This window comes from Podarcis raffonei, chromosome 9, assembly GCF_027172205.1.
Source record: "Podarcis raffonei isolate rPodRaf1 chromosome 9, rPodRaf1.pri, whole genome shotgun sequence".
Taxonomy (NCBI): domain Eukaryota; kingdom Metazoa; phylum Chordata; class Lepidosauria; order Squamata; family Lacertidae; genus Podarcis; species Podarcis raffonei.
This window is the reverse complement of record NC_070610.1, coordinates 67718977-67736930: the sequence shown is the minus strand read 5'-3', so window position 1 is coordinate 67736930 and position 17954 is coordinate 67718977. Positions and strand designations below refer to the sequence as shown.

General features: G+C 45.5%; 1 protein-coding gene across 2 annotated transcripts; it reads left to right on the top strand.

Moving 5' to 3' along the window:
• Window positions 1–5675: 5675 nt before the first annotated feature.
• On the top strand, window positions 5676–17484 carry ENOPH1 (enolase-phosphatase 1). 2 transcript variants are annotated; one of them, XM_053404287.1, is made up of 6 exons: window positions 5676–6048; window positions 11620–11721; window positions 12314–12516; window positions 14055–14187; window positions 15810–15933; window positions 16865–17484. In XM_053404287.1, exons 1-6 carry the CDS (start codon window positions 5965–5967, stop codon window positions 17002–17004), a joined length of 786 nt encoding a protein of 261 aa, XP_053260262.1. In that variant the 5' UTR covers window positions 5676–5964; the 3' UTR covers window positions 17005–17484. The 2 variants fall into 2 exon arrangements, with proteins under 2 accessions (XP_053260262.1, XP_053260263.1); XM_053404288.1 differs by lacking the exon at window positions 5676–6048 and adding an exon at window positions 11353–11491.
• The last annotated feature ends 470 nt before the right edge of the window (window positions 17485–17954 follow it).

The following is a 17954-nucleotide window of genomic DNA, read 5'->3' as shown; positions in this document are numbered from 1 at the left end:
TCCCCGGGACAGGTGAGGCTACTGATCCCTTATTTTCGAGGCTGCTGATCCCTTATTTTCAAATCTGAAAGTTGACAGCTGTGCATGTAGTGCAGGAAGAGTTCCCCAGAGGACATCTATACATGTCATGATTTGGATGAGGTTTCTGTGAGAGATGTATTCCTTTGTGGGAAACAGAGTGCAAATCAAGGGTGAGTATGATACATGACAACGGCTACATAAACACCATGCATTTAAAGAACAGCCCCCCCCCCCCCGCAAAAAAAGAGAATATTCTGGACTGTAAGAAACTTGTTGCACAGCTATAATTCCCAGGACCCTTAACAAACTACAATTCTCATAATTCTTGGCGGGGGAGGCATACTTTAAACGTATGGTATGTACACAGCCTTATATCTTTCATCCAGTACCCTACATAATTCCAGCCACACAAATGGTAAAGGTTTCTCCCAGTGCTTTTTTTTTCTTTAAAAAAAATGTTTAGGGGTACTCTCATTTTGACTCAAGAAAATCCCATTTTATACTTCAAATCGGAAAAAATAAATACAGTAAATGGACAAAAGGACGAAGATTCACAAAATGTTTAGGGGTATGCGTACCCCTGCATTCCCCCCCTAAAAAAAACACTGGTTTCTCCACACATACATTGTTCTCTCCATTCAGGCAAGCAAGCTGTGTCGCAGTTAAAGAACATACCCAAGCCAGGAAAAAGCACCCAAGAAGGGTGGTGCCCAGAAGGGTTGGTGTCAGGAGTTGCCTGGCTGCTTTCTCAAACTCCCCACTGCTTGCTATTCAGACTTGAGCAGGAAGTTAAGTAATGCTTCAAGGGAGCCTTCTATCCTATGCACACTTATCAGGAAGGAAGGAAGCTCCACTGAGGTCCTTGGGGCATCTCCTTTGGGGCATTTTAGTGTATTTTTGGTCTTTGTTGGAAGCCGCCCAGAGTGGCTGGGGAAACCCAGCCAGATGGGCGGGGTACAAATAAATTATTATTATTATTACTATTATTATTACATGCTCTTTCCACCCTTTTTGGTAAAAAAAGGGGGAAGAGGACAAAGAGTAAGGACAGAGCATCCTCCGCCTTTCTAAGCAGGGTTACCTGAACAATTTGGTCCCGCTAGCAAACTTGAACAATTTGGTCCCGCCGCCTCACTTCCCACTAACTCTAGTTCATGTATGAAGTACCGTATTTTTTGCTCCATAACACTCACTTTTTTCCTCCTAGAAAGTAAGGGGAAATGTCTGTGCGTGTTATGGAGCGAATGCCTACAGATGGCGGGGGGGGGGATCTGCTGCAGTCGTGAGCAGAGGATCCATGGTTCCCCTTCCTTCCCTCCTCCGTGGCTCGCTTTGAAACAGCAAAGCGGGAGAAGAGCCGCTGAGTGGGGAGGAGAGAGGGACAGAGAGCCTGCTTGCTTTAAAGGAGCAAAGCAGGAGAGGAGAGGAGCCGCTTACACTCGTGTCCAGTTGGCTCCTTTAAAGCAAGCAGGCTCTGTGTCCCTCTCTCCTCCCCACTCAGCTCGCTAAATAGCAGCAAAGTTTTTCAGCTCGCTAAGCCGGGGAGGAGGGAGAGAAGCAGAGCCTGCTTTCTTTAAAGGAGCAAAGCGGGAGAGAAGAGCCTTCTCCTCTTATACACCTCTTCTGCATTATTAGCAGCATCCTTTCTCCACACACCCCACGCGTGCTTCTTGTCCCTTGAGTGCTTTTCCTTCCCTCCCCACTTAAAACATGGTTACAAAGCACGGATCCACATGGGTCACCCCAAATTCACCATCAGATCACATAGCATGTCCATGGCTACAGCTTGCACCAAAAAAATCACGCACCCACTGTTGCCTGGGGCCACAGTGGTGCAAAAAATGTGGTTACAAAGAATGGATCCACATGGATCCTCAGGATTTTTGCATTGGGCGACCCCAAACTCACCGTCAGATCACATGTCTGTGGCCACAGCATGAGCCACAAAAATCATACATCCACTGTTTCGTTTAGAATATTTTTTTTCTTGTTTTCCTCCTCTAAAAACTATGTGCGTGTTATGGTCTGGTGCGTGTTATAGAGCGAAAAATACGGTAGTTTAAAAGCACAGGAATACAGCCTTTCGATCTTTGGCAAAGTTTCTCATTTCCTGGTTGATTCTGAGGTTTTTGGCCCTTCACAAGTGGAAGGATTATTGTATTGCCCTCCCCAAAAGGCGCCCTTATTTTTTTTGAAAGTCCTTCATTTCATTTGAGAGCATCAGATTAATATATAGGACACACTGCATATCCCTCATTAAATTCAAATGCCAGTGTTTTGAAATGTTTAGTTTGCAAACTTAAGCAACTGGAATGATTCCTGATCAGTGAAACTTCTTTTAAGTACGTAGGGAAAGTGCTGCTGGATGAGACCACACGACATGAGCACAATAGCACTCTCCTAGTCATAGGCTTCAGCAACTGGTATTCTACTTATTTATTTGTATGTAGCATACTATACAAATACATTTGTTTTCTTGAAAGCCACGTAAACAGTCTCTTAAGCTTATAGCATGTTCCTAAGACCTTTTAATGCCCCTGAGCTTCCAGCAGAAATTAAATGTTTTTATCCCCTTGCATTTTAACTTATTTTATCCTCCTCTTCTTATAGGACATTGATTTTAGTAACATTTAGGTTATTCTGGTTACTGTGTTTTGGTCTTGCTGTAAGCTGCTTTTCATGTGTTTATGAAGAAAAGTAGGGTTTAAATTGTGGAATTAATAGAGGAGATAATGGAGGAGATAAAAAGGGGTGGCAAAGTGAGTAGCACTGAGCAATCTCATTCCATGCAGCTTTACAAGAAGTAATGGTACATACCGCTGAGCCCCCAAATGGAAAACTATCCTGGTGACACGCTGGCCAAAATTTCTAAAATGAGAAGTGTTGAGTCTCCAGCCTGCTTGAATTCCACACCCTATGACAAGGAAGCCTTTCCACATAATCCTGTGTGTGAAGTCTGACTCACCGATATATATTTAAAGGCACAATCTTCTTTTTCCATTTGTTCCAGGGTTGCATTTGGGCTTTGGCATGGTTAAGTATCATATTATTAAAGAGAACTTTTTGTTTGTGATTAGCAATATAGCATAGAGGGAGTGAAAAGGAAAAAATCTTCATCTGAAAATGAATTTTATTTAAAAGAACAAAATGAAAACCAAGAACATATTTTTTGTAAAATAGTCATAAAGTTAAATGCTCTAGAAATACAGCAGAGGTGCAGGTAATATTCTACCCAATCAAAGCATGACATAGACTAGGGGGTTTAAATTGAGCAGAGAGACGTGGTTCAGAACTGAGCTTCAGAAATAAATGCCGTAAGTAGTATGCACAGACTGCATCTGTCTCCGCAATGAGGTATCTGTTTATATTTAATGAGATGTTTCCACAACAGTAACAGTCTGAAATCTAATCTCACCTGGTTGTATGCAGTGTTAGTCCTACTCAGAGTAGACACATTGAAATTAATGAATCTTAGGTCCATTACAGTGGTGCATTGGTTCTCAAACACCTTGGTACTCAAACAACTTGGAACCCAAACATTGCAAACCCGGAAGTAAGTGTTCCAGTTTGCAAACTTCTTTCAGAAGCCGAACGTGCTCCATTTTGAGTGTTAGGCTTCCATTCTGAGTGTTACACTGAAGTCTGTCTGTTTTTGGCAATGTATTTATTTTGCGTTTTTGTTTTTGCGGCTCTTTTTGTTGTTTTTGTGACTGTTCAGCTACTGATTGATTGATTTGATTGTGTGACTGCAGTACATTGTTTATTGCTTTCATTTTATGGATCAATGGTCTTGTTAGATAATAAAATTCATGTTAAATTGCTGTTTTAGGGATTGTTTTTAAAAGTCTGGAACGGATTAATCGATTTTGCATTACTTTCTATGGGAAAGCGCACCTTGGTTTTGAAACGCTTTGGTTTTGAAACAGACTTCCAGAACAGATTAAGTTTGAGAACCAAGGTACCACTGTAAATGCAATGGATGTACTCTGAGTAGGACCAACACTGAATATAAGCCTCCTACCGCATGATACATGGATTCGCTGCTGCTCTTTTACCAAAATGAAAGGGGGCAGGGCAGAAACACCAATAGTAAATGCTGTACATAATGGGAATCTATAAGAGCACCCACTCAGTGTTTTATGTATTCCAGTTCACCAGAACCTAGAAAAGTTCCAATCTAGGGTTTACCAAAATAAAGTTGCAAAGCACACAGCTGGGCCCTGAACTTTGTAGGTGTGACCTTCAAGGAAATAGTTCTGAGCATGCTCAGAACAGATGTATTGCCTCCTTAGTCTTACTGGAAAAGACCTGCAGGTATGGCTAAATTACCAGCATGCAGGAAGGGGCAATAACTGCAAAATCAGGTCTAAGTGCCATTAACATACACATGTACTATCATTTTGTTTTTCTGCCTGGATACAGGTGGATGGGACCTCCAGGCTCTTGCACTGAGGTTGACTGAGTGGTAAAGAGGATAGGAGATTGACAGAACTATCTCCCTCCCTAAACTAACTTCAAATGTATTATGGAAAGAGACAAAAAAGAGCATGGGTTTGAGATTTTGGAGGAAACTCTTAAAAAGACCGGCTTGACATTGCACTGGGTAGGGCTAAGCCCTGCTTGTCCTAATGCACCAAGTCACCGATGACTTTAATCAGGAAATAGAAATGAGGAGTGGAAACAAAGCGAGAAACCAAAATACCAGAATTCAGTAACAATTCATTTCTAGTCGCGTTCCAAAGGCATTGTCAGTTAACGATGCACACTAATAGCTTGGGCTGCCCACAGCAGGACGGGACCCTAATTCTGAGCATACCTTTGAATCCACCATTAGTGCCCAAAATAAAGAATCTCAAGCGTTTCTTGGGCAAACGAAGCCTCTGCCTCGAAGCGGTAGGGCAACTGCGGGCGCGTGCCAGCTAATATTCCAACGGTACCAAGGGATGGCAGCCTACAATGTCCTCGCACGGCTTGTCCTGCCGATAAACCTGCAGGGAGATGCTGCTCCTATATTGCAAACAAGATGCACACCCCCCCCCGGCACTCGCTCTACGTAGCGGGGAAAATGGCCGCTCAGCTTTTATTACACAACACGGTAGTTTGGGTGCACGCCTATTAAATCCGTAACTACTTTGGGTTACGGAAATGGGGACGACCGCACGCGTGATGCAGCCCGAGGCCTGACTTATTACCAATTGTTTATATCGATATGATGGTAGTGACGCGCCGCGCATTTCATTACCCTCCCTTTTTTTTTTTATTAATTTTGACAAAATTATAAACAAACAAAGATAATCATAACCTTATTAAAATTACACTTATTAACATTGTTAAGTGACTTCCTCGCTTCCCCTTGGCTGAATTTCTATGCATATCCTTTTAACGGCTTTCCAAAAACGCGCCGCGCATTTCAGGCGCTCCCTCGGAAGGCGCACGGTTTGCACCTTAACCCCGCGCGGTTGCACGAGAGGAATCCCCCCACTAGCCGCGGCGGGGTCTTGCTCCGCGGTGATGTGCGCGCTCTTCCCCGCGAGCAAGCCCGGCGGAGCAGAGGAGCGCGCGCGCGCCCTGGACGGTGCGCGCAGCAGAGCGCACGGCGAGTGCGCCCAGCCGCTTCCAGCCGCCGCCTCCTCCTCTTCCTGCGCGCCGCATTACGGCCACTCCGCCTCCCCGTCCATTCGCAGCAGCCAATCCGGCTCCCGCGATCCGGATGCAGCGGCGACTCCGCTTCCAGCCACGTGGTGCGCCCGATCCCCTCCTCTCTCTCTCTCTCGCCAGTTCCCCGCGGCTCCTCCCGACGTTTCCCCTCCGACGCCGCGTCCCAGTGAAGCCGCTTTCCGGGGAGGGTCCGCGCGCGCTTGTGCGCTTGGATCGGCGCCTCCGCGCTGCCGTGCGCGCAGCCAGCAGCCTCACCCCCTCGGCTCGGGGGCCCCCGCGGTGGACATGGTGGGCTTCGCCGTCCCCGCAGAAGTCAGCGTGCTCCTCCTGGACATCGAAGGCACGACGACACCCATCGCGTTTGTCAAGGTGAAGATTTGGGGTGGGTGGAGGCAGAGGGAGCAGAAAGGCCCCGCCGTCGGGTGCGCATCTGACACTGGGGTTTTTTTTGGGGGGGAAGGTTTGGATCGGGCCGTCGGAAGCCGCAGCCTGCGCTCCCCCCAACTCCCTTGGGCGCAGGTGAGGCCGCTTTCCCCTTCCGAGTAAACAAACGCTGGTGCACATTAGCGATCTGTGCACCTCCCCACATTCGCTTTCCTTGGCACGGGTATGGCAGTTTCCCTCTGTAATCACATAACGTTTAGCACCTGCGTTTAGGGAAACCTGGAGGCATGGAGAAAGATACAAAGCAACCTTTTAAGAAAGTTGACAGTAGCAGAATGCTGGGTTTTGTTCTCTTGGTCTGTGAAAAGCTACCGATAGGGTCTATAGATTTGTTGACCTGGGGGGGCATCGCAAAAACACATGGTAAAAACAGGCACTCCCCACCCCCTCTGCTGCAATTGTGCTGTAGGACAGTTTTTGGTCTAGAATGATGGGGAGCTTATCCAGTGCTATTTCGGGAAAAGATTTCACTACTTTGTGACTTAATCTTGAGAGAATGTGGAATTAAATGTAAGTACTTTTACCACTGTACTTAAAAAAAAATCCTTTTCATGTGCACATCTCATGGTTATAATAAATACCATTCTCAGCTCCATTCCCAGTGATCTGTTAGGGTAATAACCACCCACAATTTAGTCGAGAGGACATGTTTAAATTGTAAGCCAATTTTTTTTGCCGTAAAAAATATATTTTTTACGTTTGGGGGGAGAAAATGTCAAATCTTCACCAAGGCCATCTATCCAGACTGGTCCTACATGGGCCAGAAAAAAGCCTCAGGGCAGGGAATCTACCTTCTTGAATTTTGTACAACACTTCACATGCATATGGTGGCATACACATAAATAGTATTGTTGCATGTGCTTTTGTAGCGGGGACCTTATTTAATTGCATCAAGCACTACTGCCTGTTGTCAGATACGTAATACGCACACACATGTACACAGACACATGCAGAGAGTTATTACACAGAAGGGGCAAGAGGCCATGAAATGTAAATACAGTATATGAGCTTCCTGTGTTGCTTTGAATTTCTGGCCTCTGCAGTTTGCATCATTTTTATTTACCCGTGTTTATAAATTTGCCAGCAAAGAATAACGTTTAACGCACCTGCAGAGGGTTATAAATCCACAAAAGGTGATTCTACATCTGTTCAGTTTAAGATGACACAGGATTCTCTTTCAGGGCGGTGTTCACTATAATACTGCCATTAAATGTCATGGGGGAAATGTGAGTGGTAAAGTACCTGTTTTGCATGCATGCAGAAGGTCTCAAATGCAATCCCTGGCTTCACTGAGTAGGGCTGGGAATTTCCTCTGCCTGAAACTCTGGACAGCCAACTACCCACCAGTGTGGACATTACAGTGGTACCTTGGTTCTCAAACGCCTTGGTACTCAAACAACTTGGAACCCGAACACTGCAAACCCAGAAGTAAGTGTTCTGGTTTGCGAACTTTTTTCAGATGCCAAACGTGCTCTGTTCTGAGTGTTACACTTCCCGATTTGAGTGCCACGCTTCCGTTTTGAGTGGCACACTTTCGTTTTGAGCGTTACGCTGAAGTCTGTCTGTTCTTGCGATTTATTTTGCATTTTTGTTTTTGCGGCACTTTTTGTTTTGTTTTTGTGACTGTGTGGAACCCAGTTCAGCTACTGATTGATTGATTGTGTGACTGCAGTACATGGTTCATTGCTTTCATTTTATGGATCAATGGTCTCGTTAGATAGTAAAATTCATGTTCAATTGCTGTTTTAGGGGTTGTTTTTAAAAGTCTGGAATGGATTAATCCATTTTGCATTACTTTCTATGGGAAAGCACACCTTGGTTTTGGAATGCTTTGGTTTTGGAACAGACTTCTGGAACAGATTAAGTTTGAGAACCAAGGTATCACAGTACTGGACTATGTAGACCAAGATGGACACAGTATAAAGCCTGTGTTTCCTAAGTGAAGACATTTGGGACTGGGCTTCTATGTCGTTAAAATTTTTAATAAATACCCAAAGGGACTAAATGCCCTGTATACCCTTGCCTTTTCTTTTTTTTTTTCCAAGTAGAACAGACACTTGATAATCTTAAGAATTTAGGGCTGCTATTTCTTTTGCTCACACTCCTGCTATATAAATGTGAGTGAGCTGAGAGCTGTCACCTCAAATACTTAGGAAATTAGGTCACAGTTACACAGTAGGCTTCCTACTGACACTGTATTTTGCCTTAACACATATACACAGAGAGAAAGAGAGAACTATTATTGTTCTTTCTGGCATTCAGAAGTTCGCCTGATGCTTTCTGGTCCCTCCTATTGACTTCCAGGTAATGAACGCCACCTCAAATGAATCCCCAGCTTTACTAATATAATGACTGCTATGTTTCCTGTTATTTCTGTCCTCTAGCGCTGGATTTCTCAAACTTGGGTCTCCAGCTGATGTTGGACTACAACTCCCATCATCCCTAGCTGGCAGAGCCAGTGGTCAGGAATGATGGGAGTTGTAGTCCAACAACAGCTGGAGACCCAAGTTTGGGAAACCCTGCTCTAGCAAAACCTGGTCTGGGAGTACGTGAATGGGCGTTAAGAGGGGCTTGTTGAGGGGGAAAGAGGCCCATTGCCAAGGAAAGCTTATTAAAGGAGGAGTTTATCCTTTTGAACGAAACTGGCCTTTTTTATTCTCAAAGTAACCTTATAATTTTGAGGGACTAGGAGTCTCTTTTTTTCTCTCCAAGTTGATTTTTGCAGCATGATCAGCCAACCTTGAGCTTGATTTCCTACCTGACTTGAAGGCTGCATCATTTGTCAATTAGCAGGTCCATTGCCCCTGGACATGAACTGCAAATGCCAGACTTTTTGTTCTCTGTTTAATTGGCTGCGCCCAGTCTAGTGGTTCCTTAAACTGGCACTTATCCTGACACTCAGTAATAGCAGCTATAACACCTCGTCTCCAGCTGTCCTATTGGAGTTTCCGTCCCAACACTCCCAAGAAATATCCCAAAATGCAGGCTTCTGCATTGACACATTATTTAAACATGCATACAAGCATCCCAAGAGCAACAGTACGTAACACAATACCCAGTTGATTAGGACCAGCATGTCTGCAATCCTGTGCAATGTTTCCTAGGAACAAACTCCATTCAACTTGGTGGTTCTTGCTTCCGACTGCATAGGGTCAACTTGTGAAACATACTGAGTTTCACACACAAAAAAAGGTTCATCGAGCTGTAGCTTTAATTAGAAAAACAACCTTGCAAAGAAACTTTACCACTGCTTGTGAGAAGTCGTACCCCCATCAAATAAAAGGAAAGACCTATCTAGCCTCTAATTATCCTTTTTTAAAAAAATCTGTGTTTTTTTATTAAAGATTTTCTTGTTTTACAGAAGTATGTGTAATGTCTCTCGTATTTTTTCCATGTAACATTTTTACAAATCCGTTTCATTTGTTGAGACATTAGGGGGAGGGGGGAAAAGGGTGGGGTGGAAAGATGGGTGGGGGTAGGGTTGGGTGGCGATGTTTCTATTATGCTTAATGTATGTAGGGTTTGGTGTCAGCGTTGCTTGTGCTGTTCACTTGTGTTCCTTTGGTGGTGAGAGAGATTGGGGTTGGCCTAGGGTGTGATTGTTTGTTTGTGATTGGCTGTGGTGATCTTTGTTTTTGTGTGTGAGTGGGGTGGGTGGGTGTTTTGGATCAGGTTAGCCATATTGATTTGTATACTGTTGGTGGATTATTGTCATTGTCTTGTTCGGCTGTGTATGTGATAAAGGGGAGCCATACCGGGGTAAAGGCGTCTTCCTTTTTAATTCTCTGTGCTTATGCATCGTAAGCAAACTTGAAAACTTCATTATTGCATCATTCAATTGCCAGAGGAAGGAGGGCCCGCCAGTTAGCCAGGTGATCTAGCAGATGTTGCCATCATTCCTATTCTGAAAAGTGTCTCAGAGCTACACTTCCCTGCATTTCACTCTTGACAAGTAGTAGAAGGAGTGGAGGCGGCAGTGATGCTCCCCTGGCTTCCTGACAGCTGAGTCACTGCTGGTTACAGAGAAGGAGAGGGTTGGGGGGTGGTTGTGACGTTAACATATGAGAGTGCTGGAGGTGAAATAGTTAAACAAGTTACCCAATCAGAACCCAGGGGGTGGAGCCAGAGGGGCTATAAAACCAGCTCTCGGAGGGGCGAAGAGGGGAGTTCATTGGGAGTTGGGTGGTTGGTTGGAGTGGGAGTGAATTGGGATAGAGTCTGTGGGTAGGTTGAGTTAGGGTAGCGAAATAAGCTGAGTCAGGAACAGTTAGGAACTAGGAAGACAAGTAAATATCTGAGAGGTGATTTAGTGAGTGAGAGCAGGTAGTGGAAGTTATAGGTCTGGATAGGCACCCCATGATCGTAATTGACCGATACCGTTTATGAAACCACACGCTTGTTAAACTGCAGTAAATAAACAGAAGTTTATGTTCCCATTTAACCCTGACTGGACTCAGTATTGTCCCAGGTAGGGGCTGGGTGGTGGCAGCGAGAAATAAAGTGGCGCAGGGATCATTAGACGGTGAAACGTCCGGGGACCCTGTGTGATCGCCACAGGGGTCAGCATGGTGCAAATGCACTGCCAGCATCAATCCAGCGCTCCTGCCATTGCATTTTCACCACACCTGTCTTCCCACCACTTTGCCCCTCTCCTTCCCAGGAAGCAGCAGGACCTTTGCTGTCAGGAGGTCAAGTGAGGGCTGCCCCAGCACCCCCATCCGCTACTACTCTTGGCTAATTCTCCATCGAACGAATCATTTAACCAAAAGGCACACTTGAACAGTTGCAGGCTGAAGGCTTTGCACTCACATGCCCTTCTGTAACACCAGGAATTGGAACTAACAGGGCGAGGAAGAACACGGGAAGCAAATGTGCTTTGTCATTTTTAAATGTTAAAAATATCAGTTGAATTGCAGCGGGGCATCGCCTGCTCATAACTTTATACAGTGGTACCTCGGTTTAAGAACAGCCCGGTTTAAGAACTATTCAGTATATGAAGTCCGCAAAACCAGAAGTAGTGTTCCGGTTGGCGAGCTTTACCTCGGTCTACGAACGGAAGCCGAACGGTGGAAGGGCACCTGCGGCAGGAGGCCTCATTAGGGAAAGCGCGCCTCAGTTTAAGAACGGCTTTGGTTTAAGAACGGACTTCCGGAACGGATTAAGTTCGTAAACCAAGGTACCACTGTATTGCAAGAATTACATTTAGTCCTAATCCCCATTTCCCCTTAGAATAGTGTTCTCCCACCCGTGGGGTCTCCAGCTGTCGTTGGACTACAACTCCCATCATCCATCACCACAGGAGCTGGAGTCCAGCCACAGATGGAGGGCGCTACGTTGACTACCGCTGCTCCGCATGTCGATGCCCTATGTGAGCTAACAACACATGAGTAGGGCTGAGGTCACTCTAAAAATGGAAAATTTTCCACAGGCAAGGGGTGGGAATACAGTGATGGAAACATTTCTGCCTCGTGTTCATTTCGCTTTTTGTCCCGCCAGGATACTCTGTTTTCCTACATCAAAGACAACATCCGAGAGTACCTTCGTGCGCACTGGGAGGAAGAGGAGTGCCAAGAAGACGTCGGCCTTCTGAGAAAACAGGTAACGTGTTTGCCATCCCTTCCTTTCCTTCTTCTTCTTCTAATAACAATGATTTTATTATTTTTATGCCGCCCATCTGACTGGGTTTCCCCAGCCACTCTGGGCGAAACAAAGTATTAGAAACGCAATAAAACATCAACCATCAAAACAAGGCTGCCTTCAGATGTCTTCTAAAAGTTATGTTTCCCTTTATCTCCTTGACATCTGATGGGAGGGTGTTCCACAGGGCGGGCGCCACCACCGAGAAGGCCCTCTGCCTGGTTCCCTGTAGCTTCAGGTCTTGCAATGAGGAAACCGCCAGAAGGCCTTTGAAGGTGGACCTCAGTGTCTGGGCTGAGCGATGGGGGTGGAGATGCTCCTTCAGGTATACAGGTATTCTAGTCTTCTCTTGCTGCAGTCAGGACACCAGGTCTAGGACAAAGTCACGAGTACCTATGTTAATCGCGGCACATCGGTAGCAGGAAAGGACCTCTGGCTGATACTGCAGCAAGCAGGATGCTGGAGTAGATGGACCCTGAATCTGACCCAGCTGGGCTCTTTGAAGTAGGAGTCCCCATCACTGCTGATAACATTTTCTCACCGTTTCCCAAAGGCTGAAGAAGATGCCCACATGGATGGAGTGGTGCCCATCCCACTGGAGACCAGGGATGGAGAGGAGGAGGTGGAGCGCATCATCCAGGCCGTCATAGACAACGTCCACTGGCAGATGTCTTTAGACAGGAAGACAACCGCCTTAAAGCAGCTCCAAGGCCACATATGGAGGGCAGCATACGAAAATGGCCGCCTGAAGGGAGAGTGAGTATCTAGCGTTTATGACACGAGCGGCCAGTGTGCATTATTGCCCCATTGCTCCCGCCCTCCAAACAACCATAAACACACATTTAGAGGGGATCTATTGTATTTCGCTCTATTCGGGGCTGCCCTTGAAACTGTCCCACAAACTCCAGCGGGTGCAGAATGCTGCACTGAGGCTCCTCACGGGGTCCCTGCCATGGGAGCATATTCACCCAGTGCTTTACCAGTTGTACTGGCTCCTGGTGGAGTATAGGGTCAGGTTCAAGGTGCTGGTCTTGACATTTAAAGCCCTTTGTGGCTTAGGGCTCTTGTATTTACGGGACCACCTCTCCTGGTATGCCCCGCAGAGGACCTTAAGGTCCATGAATAACCATAGTTTAGAGGTCCCAGGCCCTAAGGAAGTCAGATTATCCTCTACCAGGGCCTTTTCAGTGATGGCTCCGACCTGGTGGAATGCTCTGTCCCATGAGACTAGGGCCCTTCAGGATTTAACCTCCTTCCATTGGGCCTGTAAGACAGGCCTTTAATTTGAATTCAGCCTGATCTTTTATTTCCCTTCTCTTCCCTCCCCCTCCTCTTTTATGAAGATTACCCGCTCTGAGACCCCACAGCTAATTCTCCCCTGGCCTCCTCGCTGGCCCAAGTAGGATCAATTCAGCCAGCTAGCCCTGGTGATTATCTAATTCTTATTAGATGGATTTCCCCTAAATTGATTTCTGAACTTTGAATTTTATTGTTATTCATGTTTTTATGCTGTTTTTACAATTAAGTGTTTTAAATTTGTTGTTAGCCGCCCTGAGCCCGGTTTTTGAACCGGAAAGGGTGGGGTATAAATAAACAAATTATTACTATTATTATCTGCACATGAAAGCAGGACACATGGGGCTTTGACCCTAGCACTGGCCAGACTTCAGTTTTGCAGAATCAACTTCCTGTTCGTTTGTGGGGGGGGGGGGTTGCTGAAGCCAGGTGCAAAATGCAGACCCTTAGAATGAATTAATTCTGAGTTTAGGGGTATCAGAACTGAGTGGAGCATCTTTGAGTATCAAGACTGAATGGACACACATCCATTCCTGGTCCTTCCCCCATCCCTGATTTCTTCGTTTCAGCAGCATACTTTAGGATGGGATTCTTCTTGTTGTTGCTGTTATCATCCAGTGTTGGGATGGGTGTCTGTATACACCTCTTCATAATTTAGAGACACACATAGAATCATAGAACCATAGAATTGTCGAGTTGGAAAGGACCCTGACGATTATCTGGTCCAACCCAGGAATCTCAGCTAAAGCATCCCTAACAGGTGGCCCTCCGACCTCTGCTTAAAAACCTCCATGGAAGGAGAGTCCATCACCTCCCGAGGGAGACCGTTTATTATCGGAACGTTTTTGTTCCTGTAATTCTAAGGTGCATCAGGTCTTCTTGCCCATTTGTGGAATGTGACTGTCCAGCAAATTCTGCACACAAATAAGGCAGACACTTCTGTTGTCTCTTCAAGATATTTTGCCGCTTCATGCATTGCTATTCCCCGTCCATTACAGGTTCTTCGATGATGTGGTTCCAGCAGTCAGGAAATGGAGAGAAGCAGGGATGAAAGTTTACATCTATTCCTCTGGGAGTGTTGAGGCGCAAAAGCTCTTTTTTGGGAACTCTACGGAAGGCGATATTTGCGAGGTAGGCACTACGCTGAAAGGTCTGTCTCCTTTCTTTGTCTTTCCAGCTTCTTCCACCCTAAAACAGTCTCACTTCCTGCTTCTCTCAGGCGCAGAGTGTCTGTTTGCATTAACAAGATGGAGGATAAGGCCTTCAAGTAACCTTGATGGTTGATGTTCTGCCTCCGCTGTTGGAGACAGCTTGCCTTGCCAGGGGTTGAACTAAAGGGTCCCTTCCAATGCTGTGATTCTGTGTCCTTGAGACAATAAAATGGGCAAAAGTAGAGAAGACATGCAGTGAAGGAATTAAGCGGCAGACTGGAATGTTCCACTTCACACTGCAGATCAAGGAATTCCCATCTCCTCCTTCTTCCATGCTCCTTTATTTAGTGAAAAAAAAATGAAATTTACTTGCAAGCGGAATACAAGCACAGTGGGGAGCAGGCTGAACTAGAACGCTTCGCTCTGCTGTGCATTTTAATTTTATTGCATTGAGAGCTTTGGAAACGTCTGCATGTCCTGCAATTTTACCAAAGAACACAAGGTTGATTTGCATTAAAAATCAGGGTGTTTGTAGAATTTGTACTGTTAAAATGGAAATGGGTCGAACTATTGCAAGAAGTGTTGAAATTTTGGGAGGTTGGATAGTTACAATGGAATGGTCTCGGTGGTGGGGTGCACATTTTTACTCTTATTTATTTATGACTATTACTTTGTCAAAATAAAAATAATAAAGAAGGAATGTATAAAATGTAAATAAATGTATTTTTTTAAAAAAATCAGAGTGCAGAAATCAAAATGCAAAATACTATTTTTAAAAAATCCTGAAATCTAAATCAGAGCTTTTTTGTTTTAAAGGGCACATATCCTCTCGCAGTGTGGGACGCGGGTGGTGCTGTGGTTTAAACCACAGAGCCTAGGACTTGCTGATCAGAAGGTCGGCGGTTCGAATCCCCGCGACGGGGTGAGCTCCCGTTGCTGGGTCCCTGCTCCTGCCAACCTAGCAGTTCGAAAGCACCTCAAAGTGCAAGTAGATAAATAGGTACCGCTCCAGCGGGAAGGTAAACGGCGTTTCTGTGCGCTGCTCTGGTTCGCCAGAAGCGGCTTAGTCATGCTGGCCACATAACCCAGAAGCTGTACTCCGGCTCCCTCGGCCATAAAGCGAGATGAGCGCCGCAACCCCAGAGTCGGTCATGACTGGACCTAATGGTCAGGGGTCCCTTTACCTTTATCCTCTCGCAGCATGAGGTGGTACAGGCTGTTTTTACCCCAACATTCTGCTCCACGTTTAAACGGGGCCTAGAGGGGTCTTCGCAATCTAACCAGGACTCTAGCTTCTGTTAATTTTTGCAAACCGGTTTTTCTGCAATCGAGCAGTGTATAATTTTTATGAAATAAGTAGAAGGCGCATTAGAAACTATTCTATATAATCACAACATCAGTGAATGCAAATGTCAGTCCGTACAACGTAAAACAGTACGAATAAGCTGGCCTAATTTAACATCTTAAACTAAGCAACATTGCGTTAAAGAACAGACCAAGCTAACAAGCGAGAAAAACGATACTAATACAAAAATGAAAGATGAGCATGAGAAACGTTAAACCTCTCCTTTAAAAACAAAATGTCCTTCCTAAATCTTCCAGCTCTTTGATGGCCACTTTGACACCAAAATAGGCCCGAAAGTGGACAGCGAGAGTTACCAGAGGATTGCCGCAAGCATTGGGTGTTCCACAAGCAACATACTGTTCTTGACGGATGTCACTCGGGGTAAGAGAGCAAGTTTGGTTGCTGTGATCCTTATCTTCTCGTAAGCCTGCCCAGAAGCTGTTCACTGTGAACTGCATCCTTTTCAAGCACGATTATACTGATTTTAACAGTCATGACTACCCCCAGAAAATCTTGGGAACTGTAGTTTATTAAGGGGAGTTGCAAGGAAAGTCCTTGTTCCTCTTATGGAGCTGTGCTTGTCACAGCTATAGTTCCCAGAGTGGTTTATCCATTATTCTTTCTTCCCAGGGGACTCTGGGAATTGTAACCTGGCAATCGCTTGTTGTTTGCCACCCTGGTCTCCTTTAGGAGGAAGGGTGAGATATAAATGTGATAAATAATCATAATAACATACTGCTTATTGCCACTTAGGCTCTTAATAATAAACCTGCAACAACCAGTCAATGTTGACAATGCTAGTTTAGATGCCTCAATGGTCTGACTTACTATAAGGCAACTTCCAATGCCCTTTGTACTTTAATTTAAAATATTTTCACCCAAATGACCCAGATTTTTGCCAGATGTGGCCGAGTTCTCCAGCTTGTCTTCACTGACCGTGTGATTATTTTTTTTTGAAAGCACGTTGACATGTATTTAATTTGTGCCATTTATTCAGCAGCTTTCTCTGGTTTGCATACTTTATTTATTATGGTGCAAGGAGAGTAGAACGTGGCCCCTGATGTGATACTGTTTAAAACTTGAGGTGGAGCAATTTCATGTTTTAACAATTCCTCATATTTAAGTTAGTTAAAAAAAAAAACAACTACAACACAACCTCTTGCTCATAGTGCAGTTTCACCAGCGCAAAGACTTTTAGCTAAGGGAAAGATGTTGCTGGCCAAAGCTTCCAGCATATGAGCAGTAATAAGATGGGTATGTGTATCTGGATTCACCCTCTTCTGATGGATTATTCTTGCTTTTTTCCCCTCAGAGGCAGATGCTGCAGAAGAAGTCGACATGCACGTGGCGATAGTAGTCCGGCCGGGCAACGCGGGCCTGACAGACGACGAGAAATCTTATTATAGACTCATAACCTCTTTCAACGAACTCTTCTTGCCGTCCTCCACTTAAAGAAGCAAATTTCTGCGTTTCTGTTAAGGAAAGAAAGGATGATACGGGAGCGACACCTGACCAAAATCCTCCTTGTACTATAATACGGTAGTTTATTGCTGGTGACATGAATTTTGGAATTGAGAGCATTGGGATCTTTGGCCTTCCAGCGACAGGAATTTGAACCCGGTGTGGTTGAGACATCTGCTGGTGTTGCAGGCACACCTCGGACCCAGCGGCTGCAAAGCTCTGGTTGTCAGCACATCCTTGCTTTGGAATTGCACGTGGAAGTCACTCAAACCACCAGGAGGATGTTGTCCATGGAAGGCCTTCTCGAGACGAAGGGGGCTGCCTAAATTTACCCGCAGCCGCCATTCATCTCCAGAGGCTCCTGTGTAGGAGATCCTCATCGTGGGTTTTGCCCAGCATGTTTACCTCAGACACACATTCCCTTAGCTTCATTCTCTCCTGCAAATAATAAACAAGTCTTTTAAGGTTTTTCATGTTCTGCTGTTTTTGGTTTACAAGCAGGGGTGGGGAACATCAGGATCAGGGCCAAAGGCAGGCCTCTATCCCGCCCTCAGGCCACGCCCCTTCCTCAGGCCACACCCCTTCCAGGTTCTGTTCCTCTGGTGCGTTTATCTAGCTGGAACGTGCCCCAAACTTGCTTGTCCTAGTGAACGATGGAGAGCAGAAACACAAAAGCCCTGAGTTTTGCATGCTGGAATGTAGCTTGCTATGCAAAGGTCGCATTGTCTGCTCTGCTTAAGAGTTAACTAATCCGCTGAGGAAATAAGGTACTGAGAGGATGCAAAGTGAACTGACTTGCAGACCAAAAGCTGTAAACACTTTTGAAGGCCTTCCCAGGCGAAGCTTTCTGTGCCATGGTGGTGCGATATTTTGCCCACCCCCGCCCCAGCGTGTTTTGGGAAATCTGTACGACGACAGCATAGCTAATGTATAGATTGGCG

What these genes read in the sequence shown, in the direction of transcription:
- ENOPH1 (XM_053404287.1), top strand. Translation starts at nt 5,965, where the DNA reads ATGGTGGGCTTCGCCGTCCCCGCAGAAGTCAGCGTGCTCCTCCTGGAC. An exon ending in CACCCATCGCGTTTGTCAAG is followed by an intron (nt 6,049 to 11,619) that starts GTGAAGATTTGG and finishes TTGTCCCGCCAG; the next exon opens with GATACTCTGTTTTCCTACAT. An exon ending in CTTGACGGATGTCACTCGGG is followed by an intron (nt 15,934 to 16,864) that starts GTAAGAGAGCAA and finishes TTTTCCCCTCAG; the next exon opens with AGGCAGATGCTGCAGAAGAA.